The following is a 24,216-nucleotide window of genomic DNA, read 5'->3' as shown; positions in this document are numbered from 1 at the left end:
TAGTTAACATCTGGGAAGTTGAAGTCACCCATAAGAACAACAGCAACTAATCCTTACCCAGAGGCTCTCAACCATGTTGTTCTGTTTTATTTCAATTGTACAGGTTAGAATCTGCCAAAGATGACTATCACATACGTTGTGAAGAACTAGAAAAGGAAATTGCAGAACTGAGACAACAGACTGAAGAGCTTAGTACATTAGCAGAGGAGGCTCAGTCTTTGAAGGATGAAATAGATATACTCAGGTAAACTACATTCTATTAGCTTTGGTTTTTTTTCTTTTTTAGAATATATAAATAGATTTAATCCACAGTAAAATTCATATAATTAAATTTAGTCTTCATTAGCTTTTGGTGTAATAGTTGGATGTTGTAAAAAGGATGGATATGTATTAAAACACTTCTTAAGCAATTAAGTAAAAGCCACACTGTGGTGTTGTGGTTTAACCCCAGCTGGCAACCAAGTACCACGCAGCCGCTCCCTCACTCCCCCCCACCCAGAGGAGTGGGGAAGAGAATCGGAAAGGAATGTAAAATTAGAGGGTTGAGATAAGAACAATTTAATAATTTAAACAGAATAAAAAGGTAAGAACAACAATTGTGGTGACTGAGGCATGGACTTTGCAAGGAGAGTGCAGCAAAGGCCTTTACTGTTAGTTAGTTACAGCTTTTAGAAGTTTATAATCTGTGCACGCGCCACTAAAAACCTTATTATTGGTCAAACTCTACTGTCCACACACCCAGCCGCTGTTCACTATAGGCTATTCTCCACTGTTCATGCTGTCTCCTTATCTTCTGGAGGTGAGATCACATTCCTCCTTTGTTTCTGTCTCATCTGGGTTTCTTCTCACACTCCCTCAAAGTTATTTATTTCTTTGCTGCAGGATCACAGCTGCACCTCGTTAAAGCAAGGTCACAGTTGTACATTATCAACGTCAAACCCACTGTCTCCGTACTCTATAAACAACAACAATAATAATAACAACAGTTATAATGGAAAGGTGGGGAAAAGGATAAAATCCAAAGGAAAAGGGAGAAAGGAAACAAGTGATGCACAGTACAACTGCTCAACACCCGCTGACTGATGCCCAGCCAGTCCCTGAGCAATGATATCCCCTCCCCAGCTAACCCCCCAGGTTTATATACCAATCATGAAGTCCCACGGTATGGAATACCTCTTTGGCTAGTTCAGGTCAGCTGACCTGGCTGTGTCCCCTCCCAGTCTCTTGTGCCCCTCCAGCCTTCTCACTGGCAAGGAGGCCTGAGAAACCAAAAAGTCCTTGACTTAGTATAAACAGCAGCAACTAAAAATATCAGTGTGTTATCAACGTTGTTCTCACATCAGAGCCAAACCCCAGCACTACTAGCTACTAAGAAGTTAACTCCATCCCAGCTGAAACCAAGACGTGCCCATCAAAATGATTGTTCTAACTTGTGTGTCAAGTAATCTATTAAGTACCAAAAAGTTAATTTAAGCTGAATTCATTCTAGTTTCACACTGTTGAGTATGGCTGTGGCTATTCATTTTTTAATGTTAGCTTACAGGTTTTCAGTGTTTGAAATTTTTGTGAAAGCTTTCAAATTAGAGGATATTTTCCTCATATTGTTTGTTTTCAATCAAGCTGTTAATTATTTAGGAGTTGGTTACAATTTAAAATAATGATCCATTATTAAGAAAACTTTGAACGTATTATAAACTGAGCCCTGTATTGCATTTTTGTTAAAAAGGATTCAGACTCCAAATCTATTATGGTAATCCTGTATGACAGCTTGGGAAATTGATATAACAGCTGTTAGCATAAATTTGCCATTTCTTTTTTCAGAACATGTTTATCCCTGGTTATCTTAAAAAAAAAATAAGTCAAGGGCAGAAAATATTATTTTTACTCTGGTAAAGCAGTGGCTTCTGAGGATGAATTTAGAGTTGGAAGGAAATAGGTTGGAATTGTAGGAGTTAACAATTTATTTTTTAATTAATATTGGAAGCAGATAAGGAAATTATAGGAAGAATTATGCCATTAAAAAGCACTTCTGATAAGAGCATTTTGTGCCAACTAATGGAGGGGAGCAGTCAACTTGAAAACCAAGACATTTAGTAGTGCATGAGGATGTTTGTGCTCTTGTGCTCCCTTGATGTCTGGAAATGTTTTCTACACTGATTTTAGTCTTCCAAGTACAGATTTGATACAAATATTCAATCTCTTGTCTTCCCAGGCATTCTTTTGATAAAGTGGCCAAGTTAGAAAGCCAGGTGGAGTCATACAAAAAGAAGCTGGAAGACCTGGGTGATTTGCGGCGGCAAGTGAAACTATTAGAAGAGAAGAATACAGTGTACATGCAAAACACTGTGAGTCTGGAGGAAGAACTAAGGAAAGCCAATGCAGCACGTAGCCAGCTGGAGACATACAAGAGACAGGTGAGAACATCATCAGTGTAATAATTCTCTGCATTTCTCAACATTTCTTCTTTGCAGCATGGCTTATACCTCAAAGCAAAAAAACCCAAACAAAACCAGCTCCTTGTGTTTGCTTCTTTTGTAAATACTTTTCTTCCTCCCTCCCTACATTGCTTATTGGTCATTATGTCAGTTTTGTGTTACTTTTGTCAATGAACAGTCTTACCTCTCAAAAAGTAACAGATTTATCAAATTATTCTTAATTCAAGTTCATTAGTGGGGCTAGAATTAGAGCTTCTTTCTCAGAAAAAGCATCCACTCTTCATTTGAAAATTTCCAGCAGTGGGGAATCCAGCATAGCCTTGGTAAGTTATTCTAGTGGTTAAGTAAATTTTTTTTCTTTAATTTTCTAATCTGGATTTGTCCATCTGTGGCTAGAAAGTATACATCCTCCTTCCTCTATATCATCCCTGTTGCATAGATGCATCAAGAAAAGTACCTTGTGTATCACCAAAGCCCTCAGGAATGGAGAACATTTTTATTTTCCTGTTCCACTGAGAGAGATGTGACTTTTTCTGTAAAGGTGGAGGACATGTGCATATCTCCTTTTTGCATTTACAGTACATTGACCTGCCATCGTTCTGAGATCTTTTTTGCAGGGCCAGCTTGAGCTCAATTTATGTGAACAGTGCCTTGTCTTTATTCTGACTTCCCTTAACCTTGAATGGTCACACTACAGGTGTCCCTACATGTCAATCCACAGCAGAATTAAAAAAGATACAAAAAAAGGCACCAAGAGCATTGCAAGCCCTGGAGTGATGTGCATCCTTCAAACCTGAAAGCTGTTTCCCTGCATTTGGCCATCTTGATTGTGGTGTATGAAGGTTGTGGTGCAACCAGAGACACTTTATTGTACAGAGGTGCTCATATTTATATCTCTGAGCCCGGATACAAATTCCAGCTGTATGTACCACCAGGCTCAGGGCAGAATCCATTCATGCAGTTACATAGCTATATATCACTACAAGCATGCAGACACCTATTTGCTACTAGATAACCATGTTTATCTTTCTTACTTTCCTTCACAATACCCAGCTGTTCTCTCATCTCCTGCCAGGTCAGACATTCTCCATCCTCCTCTCATATATCTCTCTTCAGACGTTTTCTATCCTCCTCTCCCACACTTGATAAGTAGGGCAATTAGCTTACACCTCCTTGGGCTGATTGTTATTATAGTCCAATTGATTCCACCAGGAAAAAAAACAGAACTTGGATAGTTCAGCTACTTGGCTGAAGTAGCATACAATCAAAAGGAAAAGGAAATCTAGGAGACACTTTCATACACCATTTATATCTCGTTTGCTCATAAAAGGAATAAGTCCTCCTAATAACAGAGCACCCATTGCAGTTGAGTTATCCCTGATGTTTGCATCTGTTCATGCTTATTTCAATCATGATGCAGATTTTGAAAGGGGAAACTTTGTTCTTTATGTCTAAGATGTGCATCTGCAAAGAATATCTCTTCTTCTCCCTCATTCCCAACATTTTATGGATGAGATTTTACAACTGAGGAGCTGATGTGTTACATAGAATTTTACTGCTGGATGAGACTGGAACAAAGCCCAGGCCTCTAATCTGGCAGACCTGAGTTTCTGTCACTTTAACCACACTGTCTCAGAACAAACACACAGTCTGTTTGCCTTCAATGTCTATAAAGTTGGGCTCCTCTTGAATACACCTTTGAGACCAAAATTTGAATGAAGAAAGTATAAATATGAAATGTCGCAAACAAGTTTTCAGGAGTCCTAACTCTGTGTCCTGCTATAAGAATTAATTCTATATCTTCAGCTGAGTATTCATTCAGCTTATGTGTTTGCCAGTCAGTCTTTACTCTGTTTACTGCTTTCACACTCTGTGTTATGTTATTAACATTCTGGGACTGAGTCTACACTAGTAAAGGCTGAGAACTTTGCTGAGTTGTCTTGTGCTCACTGATCTTTTCTGCTGAGCTTTTATACCTCTTTTTTAGTTTTAAAACCTGTTTGCTAACTTACAGCTTGAAAAATATCTACGAGATTTTGTTAGGAACATATTGCCCCTTGCAAGAAAGAAAACTGATAATGAGCCCTTGGCTGAATTTTCATGTTTGTGTACTAATAAACAATAACAAATGTCTAAGCACAAGAAAATTTACCTAACTGCATGAACTGGTGCTTGACTTCTGAGTGAGATTTGTAGAAAAAGAGATGAAAAAAGGTTTCTTGAGATTTTTTTTCTTTTCCTTGGCTTCTCTGAAAGTGGGATTATTCTACTATTCCTAAACTCTTTGGTTCATAGGATTATACAGCTTTTCCTGTAAACCTCACTTGTATGTAATTTTTTAAAGATACTTTACATCTTTTTGTTGTTTTTTTTATTTGTGCTAAAGGCCTAGTATTTGAATTTTTTGGTTATACTGAAACATATAACAATTGATGAAAAAGAATTTTAGACTGTCCTGTAGGTAAAGATTTCACTTATTTGCCTCATGGTGCATGGTCCTTAACTACTTGCTTTCATATGCTTTCTTTTAATGTTAATAATTGCAGGCAAATTATTGCTTCTTGCTCTCACAGGCAGTGGAATTACAAAACAGATTATCTGAAGAATCCAAGAAATCTGATAAACTAGATTATGAATGCAAACAGTTGAAAGAAAAAGTAGACAGCCTCCAAAAAGAAAAAGATGTAAGTTTCATTATATTATTTTTCTAGTAGTAGTGAAAGCAACATTTTTCCTTTATTGCACAGAGCTATGGTTATCAAAAAAGGCTTCTATGATGAGCTTTTTGAATTCATACGTTTTATTTTCCACTTAAAATTTTCTAATGTTTGTGTACAAATATATTTTTAAGTTTAATGTTTATATTGCATGGGATAAAGTGACTGTATTAAAATATATGCAACAGATTTTCAAGAGGAAAATCCCTCACATATAGTGTCTGAAGTTGTTTCTTCACCATTCACCATGAAAAAGATAATGCCAAAGATAATTGTAATGTATTTGGAAAAACTATTTAAAGTAGGTTTTTTGTGGTATCTCCCTAGAACTAAACTCAGAAGTGATTTTTTTTTCCCCAAAGTAATGTTCCTTGAGGTAACATCTGTATGTTTCTCTTTGTGAAATCAAGGCCTCTGTAGCAAGAAGCTTAGGAATCTTGTAGAAGGATGTGTCCTTTATTGTGATTTCCCCTTTCTCTTGTGATCACTAATCACTGATTTAGTTTCTGGTGTCATCATGGATATGCAGTATAGATACCAGTTTATTATCTTCCTCTCTAAGCCACCTGTTGCAACGGAGGGAAGACACAGTCACTCAATATGAGTGATCAGCAGACTTCCTTTATTGTCTCTTACAGTCACCTTTTATGCCTTGTTATAATTAGCTCATACATATTACAAAAGTTGAGCTCATTATTGGTTAGTTGCCTAAATACCAAGCCCGCCCCTTGTTTCTCTTCTGTAGTTATCTGTTCCCACCTGCAACATTCTTTTCCCACCAAAATCTTCCTGTTATTGTGTAACAAGGACAGCCAAAGTCAGTGTATTTTGCTTTACTTCAGATAAGCTGAGAGCGATGTGCATTTTTGTTCAGCCAGCTGGACTATGTCTATGTGACCCTTTTCAGCTAGCCAGTTATCCACAGCCACCAACAGACTGAGGCTGATTGTTCTTGCTCTCTCTTGCCCAGAATGATCCTCTATGTTTCTCTGGCATAGTCCAGTTTCTTTGTCAGTTGGTTTCTGTTTGTGGACATTTTGGGGGGAATCTGCATATTGGCACTTTAAAGTACCACATGAAACAAGGCCAACACTTTCAGTTACTAATTGCTCAGGCTTATTTGAAGTGTAAGTCTATTTTTCCTTCAAGCAGAATCTTTGTAGACACTTTCCTGAAGATATCCTATTTCCTGTCTAATCTTTTAATAAATTTCCAGGTTTTGCACTTAGGTAGCACTTGAGCTGAAAATTCCGTTATATTCTGCTCTTAGATCTTGGATCTAAAATCTTCTGTCTTAGATTTCTGTATATTGCCAAATTTATTAAATACTATATATACCTGTCCTTGTCATCACTTTTTTCTGCTCCTCACTCAAATTGGAAAGGCTCACAGTAGTCTTGTTCATTTCTTGCTTTGCTTTTCTTTCCTGTTTTTTACTGGGTCCTGTTGTGTTTTCTCCCCTCCCTTCCACCTCCATCCCAGATTTCAGGGGAAGTTTGTATTTTTGGCTTACCTGTTGTTTGGTGGAAACCTTTTCATCTTGTATGAAGGACCTGCATTTCAAGTCATTTCAGATATGGTTTTCTGTTTTGCCACCTGGCAAGAAGTGTTGGTTTTTAATGCATTCTTTTGAGTGAATAGGTGCCTGTAAAAACTATATCATAGCTAAAGTAGTCTCTCGGTGTTTTGGTTAGTGATTCTTAACCTATTATTCTTCCTCAGTCCCATTATTCTTTCTGTTTCCTGATTATCACATCTTAATGTGGCATCAATGACATAGATACTGGGATTGAGTGCACCTTCAGGTTTGTAGATGACACCAAGCTGAGCGGTATGGTTGATTCACTAGAGGGAAAGATGCCATCCAGAGGGACCTGGGCAGACTTGAGTAGTGGGCCCATGGGAACCTCATGAAGTTCAACAAGGACAAGTGCAAGGTCATGCACCTGGGTCAGGGCAATCCACAGTATCGGGACAGACTGGGGGCTGAATGGATTGATAGCAGCCCTGCAGAGAAGGACTTGAGGATATACTGGTGGATGAAAAATTGGACGTGAGCTGGCATTGTGTGCTTGCATCCCAGAAGGCCAACTGTATCTTGGGCCGCATCAACAGAAGCGTGGTCAGCAGGTCGAGAGAGGTGATTCTGCCCCTCTACTCCACTCTCATGAGACCCCACCTGGAGTACTGCATCCATCTCTGGGGTCCCCAGCACAAGAAAGACATGGACCTGTTAGAGTGGGTCCAGAGGAGGGCCACGAAAGCAGTCAGAGTGCTGGAGCACCTCTCCTATGAAGAAAGGCTGAGAGAGTTGGGGTTGTTCAGCCTGGAGAAAAGAAAACTTCGGGGAGACCTTATTGCGGCCTTTCAATATATAAAGTGTGATTCTAAGAAAGATAGAAACTTTTTACCAAGACCTGTAGTGACAGGACAAGGGTCAATGGTTTTAAACTTGAAGACAGTAGATTTAGAATGGATCTAAGGAAGAATTTTTTTTACAATGAGGGTGGCGAGACACTGGAACAGGTTGCCCAGAGCGGTGGTAGATGCACCATCCCTGGAAACATTCAAGGTTAGGTTGGATGGGTCTTTGAGCAACCTAATCTAGTGAAAGATCTCTCTACCCATGGCAGGGGGATTGGACTAGATGATCTTTAAAGGTCCCTTCCAACCCAAACCATTCTATGCTTCTATGAATAAAATTGCCCATCACAGATATTACGTTATGTTGTGTTGTCTTGTCCTTGTGTCTGTTCTGTCAGAGTATCATAGTATGTGATTGATATCTTTAATAATAATCTGTCTTGGAATTTTCTATATATGTTGTGTTGGCTGATAGATGCCCATGCAATTTGATGAGTTAACTTTTTCTTCAATATCTGCCACAAGCACTTTTACCACTGATTGCAGCTCTAGTGCTTTTTCTGTTCCTTAGAGTACTTCTTTTCTGTACCTGTAACTCTTTCTGCTACCTGACATTTCAAGTTCTCAGATGCCTGTTTCTCTTGTGATCTATCAAGTTTAAAATATTCTTGCTTTCCAGTAATAAACTTCAAGGTATTTTCTGGCTGCCAGTATCAAACTTCAGTATTCCCTGCTGAGTGGCTCTTTTTAATACAATGGTAAAACCAATCAAAGCTTTATAATCTAAGGGTTTTGTGAAATGACTGTTGATAAAATCAGCATGCCCACTATATTCGGGTTGAACCAACAGCTAAACCAGAATTAACCATGCAAGGTTCAGGCAACACAAGTCCCTAATGCACCTCACCAAAGTGCTGTTTGCCAAAGGGATCACAAGTCCTGAATCCATTTGGGTTGACTTGTGTCTGGTGTGAGCAACTACCAGCCAACACAACTCTGTACCTACACAGAGCTAAGGGTTGTCCTAGAACTCTTAGTGACATGGGGCACTTCCTAGTTCTAGAACAGATTACCATTTTGATTTTTACATAAATTGTCACCCTCTTCTCTTATGTTGGAGTCTTGGGATCCTTTTGGGCTACTAACCTGGTGCTACCTGTAGCTTCTTTTCCTTTGCCTTACTCACAAATGGGAGCATACAGACCTGACAGTACAAAAGAGTCAACATATCTACACTCCAGGATGGTCCAGTAATGTTCTTCAGTTGTCTTTGGACTGAGCCTGAAACAACTAGTTTCCTTCCATGTCTGAAATGCTGAGATGATGGCAAAGCCAGTGACACAGATCAGGAGGAGGAAGTGGGACTGCTGTCTAACCTCCCACTGTTGGAAAAGTGACAGTGTCAAGTTACTGTATTTCATCTGTTGTGTTGACTCTGTATATCCCTGAGCTACCTTACATTTCCCTCCTCGTCTACTGAATCTTGCTTTCCTGGGTAAGGGGAAATTATCCTATGGTATTTTAGCTCACTTGCTTTTCCCTTGGAGCCACGTGTAAGGGGGGAAAGCAGGCAGGTGAGTGGTCCCGATGGATGCTGTTTGCTATCTGGTACCTGAAGTTTGCATCATTAATATCTTGAGTTGTGACAGGAACGGAACACAAAATCAACAAAATGGGACTTAAGTGGGGTCATCTCCAGCACTTGTATGTAAACACAGAAGTGCCTACAAGGCACCATTGTGGAGAAATCCCTCAAACACTTTCTAGGACGTCAACATGCTGGGATGCATCTCTGAAGTGCCTGTACACTAATGCACGCAGCATGGGGAATAAACATGAGGAGTTAGAGATCTGTGTGCAGTTGCAGGGCTACAATTTTGTTGGGATCATGGAGACATGGTAGGATGGCTTCCATGACTGGAGTGTTGCAATGAAGGGATACAGGCTCTTCAGGAAGGGCAGGCTAGGAAGAGAGAGCAGCTGGAGTGCTTGTAGCTCTGCCTGGGGATGGATGAGGAGCCACCTGAGAGTTTATGGGTAAGGATTATAGAGAAGGTGGGTAAGGGTGACAATGTAGTGGGTGTCTGCTATAGGCCACCTGACCAGGAAGAACTAGTGGATGAGGCCTTCTACAGACTACTTGAAAAAGCCCCATGTTTGCAGGCCCTGGTCCTCATGGGGGACTTCATCTACCTCGATATCTGCTGGAGGGACAACACAATAAGGCATAAGCAATCCAGGCAGTTCCTAGAGAGCATCAACAACTTCCTCATCCAAGTGGCAGAGGAGCCAAGGAGGAGACTGGCTCTGCTGGACCCCATACTCACCAAAAAGTAGGAGCTTGTTGGGGATGTGAAGGTCAAAGGCAATCTTGGCTGCAGTGACCATGAGATGGTGGAGTTGAGGATCTTGAGGGGAGGGAGCAGGGCAAAAAGCAAGACCACAACCCTGGACTTCAAGAGAGCAGGCTTTGGCCTCTTCAGTGATCTGCTTGGAAGAGTCTGATAGGATAAGTTCCTGGAGGGAAGAGAGGCCCAAGAAAGCTGGTTAATATTAAATGATCACCTTAATCCAAACTCGAGAGAGCTTCATCCAAAGGAATAGGAAGTCAGGCAAAAATGCCAGGAGGCCTGCATGAATAAATAAGGAGCTCTGACCTAGCCAAACTCAAGTAAAACAAGGAAGTGTACAGAGAGTGGAAGCAAGGATGGGTAACCTGGGAGGAATACAGAGACATTGTCTGAGCATGCAGGGATGAGGTGAGGAAAGCTCAAGCCCAAATTGAATTGAATCTGGCCAGGGATATCAAAGGCAATAAGAAGGGCTTCACTAAGTACATAGGTGAAAAAAGAAAGTAGAGAAAATGTGGGTCCACTGTTCAATGAGACAGGGGACCTAGTGACAAAGAACATGAAAACAAGGCTGAGGTACTGAATGCTGCCTTCGCCTCAGTCTTTCCTGGCAAGACCAGCCTTCAGGAATCCCATTTCCCAGAGACCAGAGGGAAAATTTAGAGCAAGGAAGACATACTCTTGGTGGAAAAGGATCCGTCAGGGAATACTTAAGCAAACTGGACATACATAAGTTCATGTGCTCTGATGTGAGAAACCCATGAGTGGTGATGGAGCTGGTAGATGTCATTGCAAAGCCACTCTCAATAATCTTTGCTTGATCATGGTAATTGGGAAAGGTGCCTGAGGACTAGAGGACAACAAATGTCACTCTGTTGTGAGTTAACCCTGGTAGGCAGCTAAGCAGCACAATGCTGCTCACGTACCCCCCTGCAGTGGGATGTGGAAGAGAATCAGAAGGGTAAAAGTGAGAAAGCGTGTGGGTTGAGATAAACGTTTTAATGGGGAAAGCAAAAGTTGCCCACACAAGCAAAGCAAAATATTGAATTCATTCACTCCTTCCCATCAGCAAACAGATGTTCAACTGTTTCCAGGAAATCAGGGTTTCATCAAGCATAGCAGTTACTTAGGAAGACAAACAACATAACTCTGAACAACCCCCCTTCTTCCTCCTTCCTCACAGTTTTTATTGCTAAGCATGATGTAATATGGTAGGTAATATCCCTTCAGTCAGTTGAGGTCAGCTGTCCTAGCTGTGTCCCCAACCTACTTCTTGTGCACCCTCATCCTACTCACTGTCAGAGCAGTGTGCATAACAGAAAAGGTCTTGACACTGTGTAAGCCCTGTTCAGTAATAACTAAATCATGGGTGATTTATCAAAACTGTTTTGGTCATAAATCCAAAACACAGCACCACACAAACTACTATGAAGAAAATTAACTGTAGCCCAGCCAAAACCAGTACACCTTCCTATCTTCTAGAAGGTCAGGAAGGAGGACCCAGGGAACTACAGGCTGGTCAGCCTCATCTCCATCCCTGGGAAGGTGATGGAGCAGCTAATCCTGGAAACCATTTCCAGGCACATGAAGGACAAGAAAATCATCAGGATTAGTCAGCATGGCTTCACCAAGGGGGAGTCATGCTTGACCAACTTGGCAGACAGACTTGTGTGATGAAATGACTGGCTTGGTGGGATGAGGGGAGAGCAAGTGGGTGTTGACTACCTTGACTTGAGTAAGGCCTTTGACACTGTCTCCCATAAGATCCTCTTAGAGAAGCTGTACGGACTGGATGAGCAGACAGTGAGGTGGATTGAAAACTGGCTGAATGGCTGGGCCCAGAGGGTGGCGATCAGTGGCACAAAGTCTAGTTGAACACTAGCAGCTGGCAGCATACCCTAGCGGTCAATACTGGGTCCAGTCCTGTTCAACATCTTCATTCATGATCTGGATGACGGGTCAGAGTGTACCCTCAGCAAGTTTGCTGGTGACACAAAAGTGGGAGGGGTGGCTGATATGCCAGAGGGTCATGCTGTCATCCAGAGGGACTTCAACAGGCTGGAGAAATGGGCTGACAAGAACGTCATACAATTCAACAATGGGAAGGGCAAAGTCCTGCACCTGTGGAGGAACAACCCCAGGCACCCAGTACATGCTGGGCACCACCCAGCTGGAAAGCAGCTTGGCAGAAAAGAACCTGGGGGTCCTATTGGACAGCAGGTTGAACATGAGCCAGCAACGTGCTGTACTGGGTCTGGCTGGGACACAGTTAATGTTCCCCATACCAGGACACCATAGTAGCCCTCATAGTGCTGTGCTTTGTATTTGTAGCTAGAACAGTGTTGACAACACACTAGTGTTTTGGCTACTGCTGAGCAGCGCTCCCACAGCATCAAGGCTGTCTCTCCAAACTCCCCCCACAAAGGCCAGGAGGCTGGGGCTGGGCAGGAGCTTGGGGGGGATATAGATGGGACAGCTGACCCAAACTGACCAAAGAGATATTCCATACTGAGGGAAAGGGTTAAAGAAATTTTAGTAGATCTAATTGCTTAACAATTATCTAGATTGTTGTTGATAAATAATGCTTTGTTTTACTAACCATTGTGTAAATTAACTGAAGCAAGGAGTCTACAGCTCCTCCTGAAGGACAGTTCTTGATGAGAAGTAGCTAAAACCAACTCTATAATTTGGACAAAGACCAAGGAACAACTGAGTCTGCGCAAAGAGAAAAGGTAAAACGTTCAGAGCGAGGGAAACTACCAAGCTTCATCCCCACAAAGAGGCACCACACAAGCACAGTTGGGAGGGACTTATGGAAATGACTTCTTGGAACTAATTTTAATATGAAGTGGGATGGGTCATGAATATGTATAGGCATATTTGGAAACCTTATGTATATGCAACATTTGATTGTATAAATTGAGACAAGTTGTTGCCGCCCCAGGCGTGCACGGCTTTGGTGGGGTGACACCACCCCCCACCCCCCCGTGCTGCCCAGCGCTGAATAAACATACCTACTTTACAATCTCATAAGATTGTGGAGTCCGATTCCACATATCAGTACCATATGAAGTAGTGTTCTGCAATAAAAGCTAAGGGAAAGGAGGAAGAGGAGGGTGTTGGAAGAAGGGTTTGCCGGAGTCAAGAAGACGCTCAATATGAGTTATGCATCTTGCTCAACTTTGTTAGTTTCTAACACTACTTATATAGAACCGATACACATGCATATTCGTAAAGCAGAAATATAATTGGTTAGTAGTCTCTAAACGCGCACGGTTCTCACACCCCTAATTATCATGACTAAAATAAGCATTCTATCCATGTAGCTAATTGTGTTGCTGTGCTTCAGCCTTGTAGTTTGTTACTCCCTATTTTCCCATACCAGTCCCTATCTTTCTTGGCCCTGCACCTGCTTTCCCAGCAGCTGTATCTTGTTACAGCCACAGCCTGTTGGCACAACATAATTACTCGGTCTCAGCATTCAAGAATAGCTCAAGGCTACTTTTCTTGTTAACTTCAGCACAGCAACTTCAGTACAATTCTGATTACAGGCCTATTCTAATACCAGGCCTGGATTGTGCAGATCTTCAGAGATTCTAAGGCCATGCTTCTGCAGCCATTCTTCTACAGGAGGGGGCATTCATTATTAAGGCATTTGTCTTCTGGAGCAACCACTACATGTATTGAGGCCCTACTTCCCAGGAGGTGGATGGACATTGCCTGCCAATGGGAAGCAGAGAATATATTTTTTTTTTGTTTCCTTTGCTTTTCTTATTAAACTGCCTTTATCTCAACCCATGAGTTTTTAATCTTATTTTGTCCCGTCCCTGTCCATCCGTCCTGTCGTGTCCCCCCCCCCCCCCCCCCTCTACTGAGGAGGGGAGTGATAGAGTGGCTTGGTGGGCACCTGGCAGCAGCAAATAGGGGAAATGGTATCCTGGGCTGCATTAGGACAAGTGTTGCCAGCAGGTCGAGGGAGGTGATCCTTCCTCTTTATTCAGCACTGGTGAGGCCACACCTGGAGTCCTGTGTCCAGTTCCAGGCTCCTCAGTACATAAGAGATATGGACCTACTGTAGGCTGCAAAGGGGATGGAGCCAGGCTTTTTTACAGTAGTGCCCAGTGACAAGACAAGAGGCAATGGGCACAAATGGAAAAACAGGAGGTTCCATCTGAACATCAGGAAACCCTTTTTTACTGTGAGGGTGACTGAGCACTGAAACAGGTTGCCCCGAGAGGTTGTGTAATCTCCATACATGGGGATGTTCAAAAGCCATCTGCACATGATCCTGGGAACCATCTCTAGGTGGCCCTGCTTGATCAGGGACATTGGACTTTATGACCTCCGGAGGTCCCTTCCAACCTCAACCATTCTGCGATTCTGTGATTTTAAGTGTTATGAATTACTTTTTGTATTTTTACCTGAATTCAACTGGAGTTAAACATAATTTAAGGGAACTGGATAGCAATAAGACATCACACACCCAAGGATGTGACAAGGGCCCTGGAACACCTTAAGAAATGCTTTTACCATTTAGCAAATACTCTGCCATATATGGCGAGAAACAGAATGGGTCCCCATTTTACTTTGTAGGTCAGGTAAGGAACTGGCACCACAGAAGCCAGAGGAGACAGAAGTGTTTTCCACTAACTGCTGAGGTGGTATTTAGTAGCTTAAATATAGGCCTCTAGTGAGAGTTTAGATGTCCTTGGGATATCCTGCCTGGACTCCAGCTACTGGTGCAGAAGTGCACTATCTCCCATACTCCAGTGCTAACCCTGTGCAGAAGTCTCAGAAACCCTAGTGTCTCAATTGTCAGTAGATGGCATGTGGTGACAATGAAGGCTCTCTGACATGCATTAAGATACTGGGATACATTCCTGAATGCAAGGGTCACAGCGAAGGATGTGTAAATTACATTTGTTGATTCTTCACTTCACAGAGCTACCTCACACATGAATAGTTAAAGGTTGGGGGCGAGACTTTTCATTTGTGAATTCCCTTTTCAGCTCAGGGAACCCAAACTAAAAATATGCATATTGAAAGCAAAACCAATTCCACATTTCCAGCCTGTACGCTTAGTAAAGCTCATAATATAACATCACTTATTGCCTGTAAAATAAAGTAGTATTATGATTTAGAAAAAGTAAACTTGTGTCTCATAGCAGCGTATCATTTTCCCTCAGTGATTTAAAAAGTAAGTTAGATTTTCATTAACTACCCTAGAAGCAAAACATACTTTCAAAATTTAATACCTTGCTTCTGTTCACAATTCACAGCACATCCCAAAATAAGCTGAAGCATTCTCCCAAGCTCTGCAGCATCAGAGTGCTCTCCAATCAGGTTAACATCAGGAAGAGTGAAGTCATTAATCTGTTGCCCTAGAATCTGCATACATATGTACATCACTATAAATACGTACACATGCATTACAAAATACAAAGATGATTCAGAGGCAATAGGAAGCACTTACTCTAATTTGGCATAGTTTTCAAATCCATCTTTAAAGAAACTAAAAAAAATTGCACCAGCTCATATATGCATTTCAAAATATAAACCCATACTTATCACTTGACAAAGGTGACATTTTGGAAAGCTGTCTCAACTAATAACAAAGTTTTAGTTTCAAGGTTATCAAGAACAAGATTTGTCCAGGTAAGGAAAGGTAACGTAGGTAGGCCTAAAAAAAGCTAATCAACAGCACTTGATGAATTAATTATTTTTAAGTTTTTTCATTAAAATTATCTAATGCCTAAAAGCTTTCCATCTGGAATAAAGTAAGTCTGAATTCCTAAATCATACCATTGCAAAGTAAGAAATGTTTTACTTCAATAAAAGACATCTAGCATGAGTGAATAATAAATCTCAGTTTGTAAAACACTTGGTCTAAAAGTTTTGTAAGTCTAATCTAAGGATACTTAGCACGTCCAGAGCCAAAACCAACTAATTTTTCAGCCATGAGTAAAGGACCTGACCTAGTGTACAACATGCAATTAAAGAGAGTAAATGTAAATACAAAAAGAATGAAGAGAAAGCATGAGAGGGTGAGAAAAGGTATCTGCGGCGGGGGGGTGGATCACGATGACTGTGAGAGAAGTGGTGAGTGCAAAAGAGCCAGAGTGAGAGAGAAGGTGAGGGAGAGTAGGCAAGAGAGGGTAAAAAGGTGAGCAAAGCAGTGAGAAGGAGTCTAAGAGAAGGCGAGAAAGAATGAGAGAGGGAAGGCAAAAGAGAAGACGAGAGAGAAAGGGAGGTAGAGCTAGGAAGAGAAGGTGGGTGCAGGAGAGAAGGTGGACTAGAAGGAGAATGCAGGCAAGTGAGTACAAGGGGTAGAGGGAGGCATGGTGAGAGAGAGGGGGCACATGGAAGTGAAAGAGTCATTTAGGATTATGGAATAAATGTAACTGACAATTTTAATACTGCAACAAAACTCAATGACATATACAACAAAAGGAAGGTTAGGCTCCAGAATAAATGTCTTGTGATGAAACAGACACCTTTCATTTATTTGAGGAAAATAAATAGCAGAACATTTTACAAAAAGTATGAAAGTTTGGAGTCCAAAGCTGCAAGATTCCAGGGGCCTCCTTTAGCTTGTTGTTCTTCCATATTATAATAGACAAGACAACCAGTGTAGAGAGAGATTACCGAGAGACTTTTCTCTTTCAAGCAAGAAGTTATGACACTTCTCTACAATTAAATAAATTGTCATAAAAAAGCTTTTCAAAGGTTTTTAGCTGCACCAGGTAAAACCCAAGCATTTTTCTCACCTATACTGTGTAAAAGGGCTTTGCAGAGGCAGGGAGGAAGACCCTGGTAACAAAAGTATAAATAAGGCTAAGTAGCAGAATCAAATACGTATCTGCTGTTGCCAAAATCATCACTACAGTAGGGGGCATGTGTTTGTGTCACACTTAACACACTTGTAGATTTATATTTGTGCAATTTAGTAAATCAATCATTATTGCTTGCTGACTTAGGTAATAAAGTTGTTAGACTCCTAACAATCATATATACCAACTAGCTGAAAAGGAGCTGCCATAGTTCTGTCATAGCTATACTAACGTTCTATGACTGAATGATTTTAATTATAGTTATCAGTATTCATTAATTCAGAAGCTAAAAGCAAACTGTTCTTTGAAGAACAGTGAAGATGTGTGTACCAAAAGACTACAATGAAAGATCCTTTTAAACTTTAAATGAAAAGTCAAAAGTAGCTACAGACTTTGGGCACTGGTGCAAGTATAAGGGCACATACTGAAAAACATATGTCAAAAACCATGAAAATTAATTCTAAAATGTACTTATAGCCTGCCAATAAGTTCAACTATGATCAAATAAGTCAGGACAGAAAACATTTACTCAAACATCTATTCTCAAAATAGTAACTTTAGCATGGATATTCAGCACTTGGAGGGGTGACCATTTACTGAATATGGACTTATGAATCTGACTTCAGGTACTCAGTTTTTTAGAAAAATCTGTTTGTTCTAAAGCATTGTATTTGCAGTCATCTTCCTCATCATATTTATAAGAGGTGAATATTGTTTCTTGGGACAAGAAATATTCCCATGCAATGAACAGACTATGCATCACACTGTGCTAACCAATTTACTACAAAACATCACTCAAACTAGATTCAGATTTCAGAGACGAAGATTCACCACTGAAAAACTTTGTCATATGGAGTGATTAATCTTTAAATTTGCATAACACCCTCCTATATAACAGAGTGGTTAGACTAACACTCAATTAAAACATTTTAATTAACTACAATGGGGAGATGATAAAAAGTGCTTTTCCTCCCCCTCTTCTCTTCCCAGGGAAGGGGAGGAGAAAGAAGCAGTCTTCGGTTGGAAGAGAGGAGAAAGTTCAGAGGCACAGTTTAAAGACATCACCAAAACAGAATCATTATCAAAAATGTCTCCTGTTTGTATTCTAAAACTTAACTATCAGACTAATAATGAAGCTCTGACAGAATATTTGCACCAGGAACAAGTGAGGAAGATTACCTCCCTTCAGGGAAGGCATCAGAGCCAGTGAGCCTCAGCCAACTGTCCACACAACATAAGGGTGATAGTTACTGGAGGCTCTCTCCTGCAGGGGATGAAGGTGTCCATCTCCAGACCTGACTTGACGTCTTGGTAGGTTTGCTGCTTGCCAGAGACTCAGGTCTCAGAGGGGAAGGGAGGTGTTCTCCTCAATCCCTCCAGTGAGGGAAGAAGGCTCAGGTATGAGTGGATGCACACAGAAGATCAAAACCTGGTGTCGCAGGCAGGGCTTTCATTTTTATGACCATGAGGCTCACTTTGAGGAATGAAAACTGCTGATCAGGTACAGAATCCATCTGACAAAGCAGGGCAAGAGAGTCTTTGCTGATAGGCTCACTAAGATAGCAAGGACTACTTTAAATTAGTTAAGTCGGGGAAGGATTACCATAACCTGAAGTCATGGCATGGGGGACAGTATGATGGGAAAGGCACAAAGGAGTGGAAGGCTAGCTCATATAGCTGGAGTGTTGCCATGGATGCTCTATGCAGAGGAGCAGCTTGAATACATGGAGCTTCGCCTTGGAATGAGTGATAAGCCAGTCAGACACCTGTTGGTCAAGTTGAGCAGACAGACCAACACAGGTAACATTGTGGTAGGTGTCTGTTACAGACAGCCTGACTAAGAAGTAGTATATGATGCCTCTTTTAGAAAGCAAAAAAGCAGCCTCAATCACAGGCCCTGGTACTGTAAGGCTTAAAACACACAGATATCTGCTGAAAGGGCAACATGTCTAGATACAAGCAATCCAGAAGATTGAGAGTAATGAAAATAATTTTCTTTATGTTGATGACTTATGAACCAACTAGGGGAGATGTTCTCCTGAACCTGTTACTTACAAACAAGGAAAAACTGTTAAGGGATGTGAAAAATCAAGGGTAGGTTGGCTGTAATGATCAAAAAATGGTGGAGATAAAAATCCTGACAAATGAAATAGAAGAATCACAGCCCTGGATTTCAGGAGAATAGATTTCAGCTTGTATCTGCTACTAGGAAAATTGTCCTGGAAGGCAAAGGGGCCCAAGACAGCTGGTTGGTCTTCAAGGACAACCTTCTCAAAGCACAGCAAACATCCATTCCAACATGCAAGAAATTGAGCAACCATGGAAGGTCACTATGGATGAACAGGAAACTCATAACTAAGGGGAAAGCAGTGAATGTCATTTACCTCAACTGTAATGAGGCCTTTGACACAGTCTCCCATTGTATCCTTTTAGCCAGATTGGTGAAATATGGACTGGATAAGTGGACAATAGGGTGGATGCAAAATTAGCTGGACTGTTCAGCTAAGAGGGTTGTGATCAGTGGTACAAAGTCCAACTGACAAATGGTTACTAGCAACATCCTTAAGGAATGGATACTGGGGCAAGTACTGTTTGCTATCTTTACTAATCACCTGGACGATGGTACAGAGTACACTCTCAGTAAGTTCACAGACAATACCAAATTGGGGGAAATTATCAATATCCCGTAAGGTAGAACCTCTATCCAGAAGGACCTTGACAGGCTGGAGAAGTGAACTGGCAAGAACTTCATGAAATACAAGAACAAATGCCAAGTCCTGCACCTGGGGAGGAGTAACACACTGCACCAGTAGAGGCTGGGGCCAACTGGCTAGAAAGCAATGTTGCAGAAAAGAACCTGGGGGTCCTGGTGGACAACAACAGGAAGCAGCAGTGTATCCTTGCAGCCAAGAAGGCCAACCACATATTAGCAAGAACACAGACAATGCATCACGGGAAGTGATTCTTCCCCTCTATTCAGTATTTGTGAGACCGCACCTGGAGTCCTGTATCTAGTTCTGGACTCCTCAGTAAAAAACAGATACTGACATACCGTAATAAGTCCAGTGGGGGCTACCAAGACAATTGGTGAGCTGGAGCATGTGATGTACAAGGAAAAGCTGAGAGATCTGGGTTTGTTCAGCCTTGAGAAGAGAAGGCTCAGGTGAGTTTTGTATTGCTGTCTAAAACTACCTAGAGGAAGGGAAGGTGTAGAGAAAATGGAGCCAGCCTCTTCTCAAAAATGCACCGTGATAGAATGAGAGGCAACAGAGGAAATTCTGGTTTGATGCAAGGAAAAGCCTTTTTCTCCCCCATGAAGGTAGTTAAATGCTGGAACTCCAGCCCAGAGAGGCTGTGGAATCTCCATCCTTGGAGGTATTAAAACATCAATTGGACAAGGCCCTGAGCAATCATCTCTTGTTGGCCCTGCTTTGGAAAAACAAAACAACTTTGGATTGCATGACCTCTGGAGGTACCTTCCATCATACATGATTGTATGGTAATGTGGGCAATCAATTTTGAGAGGGCTAACACATGAGAACAGGCTACAAGACTCCTTGAGTGCCCAACACTGAAAAAGTCCAGACCTAAAAATCAGCAGACTACATTGTACATTGAAGATATATAACAAAAGATAAGTGAATGTAGATTACTTAAGAATATTCTTACCTCATGGTTATAATCCATTATTCCTTTTAAAATTTTCTTCAAGTTGCTTACCTATAACAGGAAAAGGAAGGAAATATGTTAAAAATGCAGGGAAGATCTAAATAGATGTTAAGTTACACAAATACTATATGGTCAAAGAGTTGACAGTCACACAAAAAAAGACCTCCCCCCATCATGAATCACACAATATACATCTATAAGTTTCCATGAGAATTTATGCCTGAACAGTTTAAATTAGCATAAAGTTAAGCAGTGGTCCCTTGTGATCAAATTTCTAGATGTTATCACAAGTCCACATGAAACAATGGAACCCAGTTAAGTCTATGAAAAGACCACCTCACCACCACAAACACACACAAGATTACACACCACATTGTCTTGAATGGTGTTTAGATCAGACACTGATTTTCTAAAAGAAGTCTCCTCTAGAGTATTTGTTTATCTTCAGATGCTTTTATATTTAAAAAATAAAATTTTCTTTTCCTCTCCGCTTTTCTTGAAATATCCTGGCAAGTCTTCTTACTCTAGAAACATACACCTCCAAGCCAAAACTCCTAATAAGCTCATATTTCACTATTCAGTCATACTCCTTCCTCTCTAAGCTACAGAAATTTTTTCATGTTCTCATTAATTATTTCTCCTAGTTCCTACATTTTTTTCATTGCTAATCTACGACTTCTTTACAATTAAATGCCTTCCTTACAGTAATCAAGACAATCCCACATTTCTTGGCAGTGTCTTCAATCCCATGCAAAAATAAGTACTGTAACACTTGCACAATCAATGCCAAAGTTAAATTTCATATAAGCAGGAGGCTTGTATCTATGCCAAATTTCTATAGTACTAAAGGGTTTCAGTTCAGTCTGCTGAAAATTAGTTTAGAACAAGTATCAAACGGAGCACATTAAATTTATGAAGATACTGTATGGGTTTCATAGGTTATATTAAGAACAAACAAATCTTCTGGTTGAAAATAACCTCTACAGATTATCAGCCTATTAGTGTGATAAAATATTTAGCAAAGAATTTAACAATAGAAGCAATGTGTTTTACAAAAAGTATGAAAGTTTGGAGTCCAAAGCTGCAAGATTCCAGGGGCCTCCTTTAGCTTGTTGTTCTTCCATATTATAATAGACAAGACAACCAGTGTAGAGAGAGAATACTGAGAGACTTGATAAGGGACATCAGATTTCATGACCTCCAGAGGTCCCTTCCAACCTCAACCATTCTGCAATTCTTTTATTTTGTAAGCTTTTTCTCTGATATCTTTAGCCTAGCAAGTGTGATATGCAGCAGCAAACCTTCTTAAAAATATTGTTGTTTCCACAAATTGTTTGATATTAATTCTATTCCAAAATAAGTTGAAATTCCTTCACATGAAAATCATCTCTTGAGTTGCATATAATTTCTTTTTTAAGTGTTGATGCTAGCCTTGTGGCGATGTGCTTAGTGTTAAGGATGGATTTGTAGTTCCAAGACTAATATTATTGTTGTTCCTATTATTCAGAGATTAAGAGCAGAAAGAGATTCTTTAAAAGAAAGTATTGAAGAGCTCCGATGTATACAAGCACAGGAAGGTCAACTCACCACTACAGGTAAGAGACAAAAAACGAAATTAAATATATCTTTTCTAAAGTACACAGATGTCTTCTGGAGAATACTGGATATGTCTTTATTTAGCAGATAGTAAACCTATAGCCTATATGTATATATAAACATATATATATGTATGTATATGTATGTTTATATATATGTATATATAAACCTATATGTAACAATTTCGTCATGCCTACATAATTATTCATATGCTGCAATTCATTTCCATGTGTTACGTTGTATTGTTTTAATTTTTATGTAAACCAATCAGTAAACTATCCAACATAAAATCAGTTCTCTAAAATGGGTGAAAATAGGATCATTGATTTTTCTCCACATTGTGTTGTGCTTGCCTTTCCTTCTTGCTAGAGGCCTGACATTTCTATTATTTCCCAATTACTCAAGAACATTACTGTAAATCTATCAACTTGTAGAAAAAAAGTTTATTCCTGGTCTTTTAAAAGAAAGTTACTATTTTTCCTGGTATACTTTATATCTCTTTCTTTTCCTGACACAGCACTGATGCCCCTGGTAAGCCATGAACCTTCAGACAGTCTAGCAGTGGAAATTGTTACTCCTGAAATCAAGTAAGTTAACTCATATTTTTATTCTGCTTAAGCCTTAGAATGTGCAAATAAATGACCGTTCCTATCTGGTTTTCAGTGTTCGAAAAATTCTAAGATTAGCGTTTGTTCTCCTTCCCTTTGGATTTTCATACAATAGCACCCTTTATGCTTATAGACAAGATTCACTTGATCTCTCTCAAGTTTGTCTTGTTTCAAAAGGAGAAACAAAGGAACCCTTCATATTCAAGTTGGTTTTCTCCTCCTGCAAAGAATTCATACAATTGCAACTTATGTACTTTAACAGACAAAAATGTTTGTAACAATGGAATATATTGTTATTGTATTGTTATTGGGATAAAGGCCTGGAGGGAAGAAGGGCTCAAGAAAGCTGGTTAATATTCAAGGATCACCTCCTCCAAGCACAGGAGTGATGCATCCCAACAGAGGAAGTCAGGCAAAAATGCTAGGAGGCCTGCATGGATGAACAAGGAGCTCTAGGACAAACTCAAACACAAAAAGGAAGCCTACAGAGGGTGGAAGCAAGGACAGGTAGCCTGGGAGGAATAGAGAGAAATTGTCTGAGCATCCAGGGACCAGGTTAGAAAAGCTAAAGCCCTGACAGAATTAAATCTGGCCAGGGAAGTCAATTGCAACAAGAAAAGCTTCTACAGGTATATTGGTAATAAAAGGAAGACTAGGGAAAACATGGGCTGTCTCTGGAAGGAAACAGGAGACCTGATTACCCAGGAAATGGAGAAGGCTGAGGTACTCAACAACTTTTTTTGCCTCGATCTTCACCAGGAAGTGCTTCAGCCACACCGCCCAAGTCGCCGAAGGCAAAGGCAAGGACTGGGAGAATGAAGAGAGGGCCTACAGGAAAGCTGGAGAGGGACTTTTTACAAGGGCATGTAGTGATAGGACAAGGGGTAATGGTTTAAACTAAAAGAGTGTAGATGTAGATTAGATATTATGAAGAAATTCTTTACTGTGAGAGTGGTGAGATACTGGAACAAGTTGCCCAGAGAAGTTGTTGATGCCCCATCCCTGGAAGTGTTCAAGTCCAGGTTGGATGTGGTTTTGAGCAACCTGGTCTAATGGAAGGTGTCCCTGCCCATGGCAAGGGGGTTGGAACTAGATGATCTTTAAGGTCTCTTCCAACCCAAACCATTCTATGTTTCCATGTATGGGGAAAAAATATTAAAATTGTCAAAATGAAGAATAGATTTTAAAATGCATTTGCATTATGGCATTAGAACAGCCATGCACTATTAGAAGAAAGAGAAGGGACAGGACTGAAAATCACTATGGTTTAAAATGTTTGTGTTTAGCCTTGCCAGAGTGCCTGGTATCACTGTAACTTGAAGTCATTAAGGGCCACTCACATCTCAGAAGTCTGCAAGATCTTTAGGAACTCATGTTTTCCTCTGCAAAAGTTGGTAAAACTATTTCAATATTTGGAAAGTTGCATATGGGTTTGGGAAACTTTATAGAGTAGTTAAAGGATATCTTGCTAGGTAAGTAATAACAGAAACAAGTTGTTTCTCTTCCAGCCATGTTGCTGTGCATTGCTATAAGAGTAGTTCCTTTCAGTTTTGTTCTCTAGCAGCAGAGAAGGAGAGTAATGCTTTGAGGCAGTATTACAAAAGTAGGGGGTTATTGCATGAACATTCAAATGATTTGTACAGGAG

The 24,216-nt window shown here is 40.5% G+C and overlaps 1 protein-coding gene and 1 long non-coding RNA gene across 7 annotated transcripts in view; one reads left to right on the top strand and one right to left on the bottom strand.

Moving 5' to 3' along the window:
* The window catches only part of LOC129783152 (protein Hook homolog 3-like), a 124,940-nt gene that overhangs the window by 82,604 nt on the left and 18,120 nt on the right, over positions 1 to 24,216 (top strand). For 5 of the 6 annotated variants that reach the window (XR_008745136.1, XM_055792993.1, XM_055792992.1 and 2 more), the window contains 5 exons: positions 104 to 244; positions 2,213 to 2,414; positions 5,009 to 5,119; positions 21,874 to 21,961; positions 22,480 to 22,549. Coding sequence is in view for 5 of the 6 variants with exons in the window: in XM_055792993.1 (XP_055648968.1) it covers positions 104 to 244; positions 2,213 to 2,414; positions 5,009 to 5,119; positions 21,874 to 21,961; positions 22,480 to 22,549 (612 nt within the window). In the remaining variant the exon portion in view is untranslated. The remainder of the gene's footprint in view (positions 1 to 103; positions 245 to 2,212; positions 2,415 to 5,008; positions 5,120 to 21,873; positions 21,962 to 22,479; positions 22,550 to 24,216) is intronic. The other variant, XM_055792991.1, reaches the window with a different exon arrangement.
* LOC129783175 (uncharacterized) lies at positions 14,025 to 20,422 on the bottom strand. The gene is made up of 2 exons (XR_008745149.1): positions 20,367 to 20,422; positions 14,025 to 15,255 (listed from the first exon to the last, which is right to left on the bottom strand). It is a non-coding gene; the product is annotated as an uncharacterized LOC129783175 (long non-coding RNA).

Source organism: Falco peregrinus, chromosome W (assembly GCF_023634155.1).
Source record: "Falco peregrinus isolate bFalPer1 chromosome W, bFalPer1.pri, whole genome shotgun sequence".
NCBI classification, from domain to species: domain Eukaryota; kingdom Metazoa; phylum Chordata; class Aves; order Falconiformes; family Falconidae; genus Falco; species Falco peregrinus.
The sequence above is the reverse complement of the archived record's forward strand: the minus strand, read 5'-3'. Positions and strand labels throughout refer to the sequence as shown.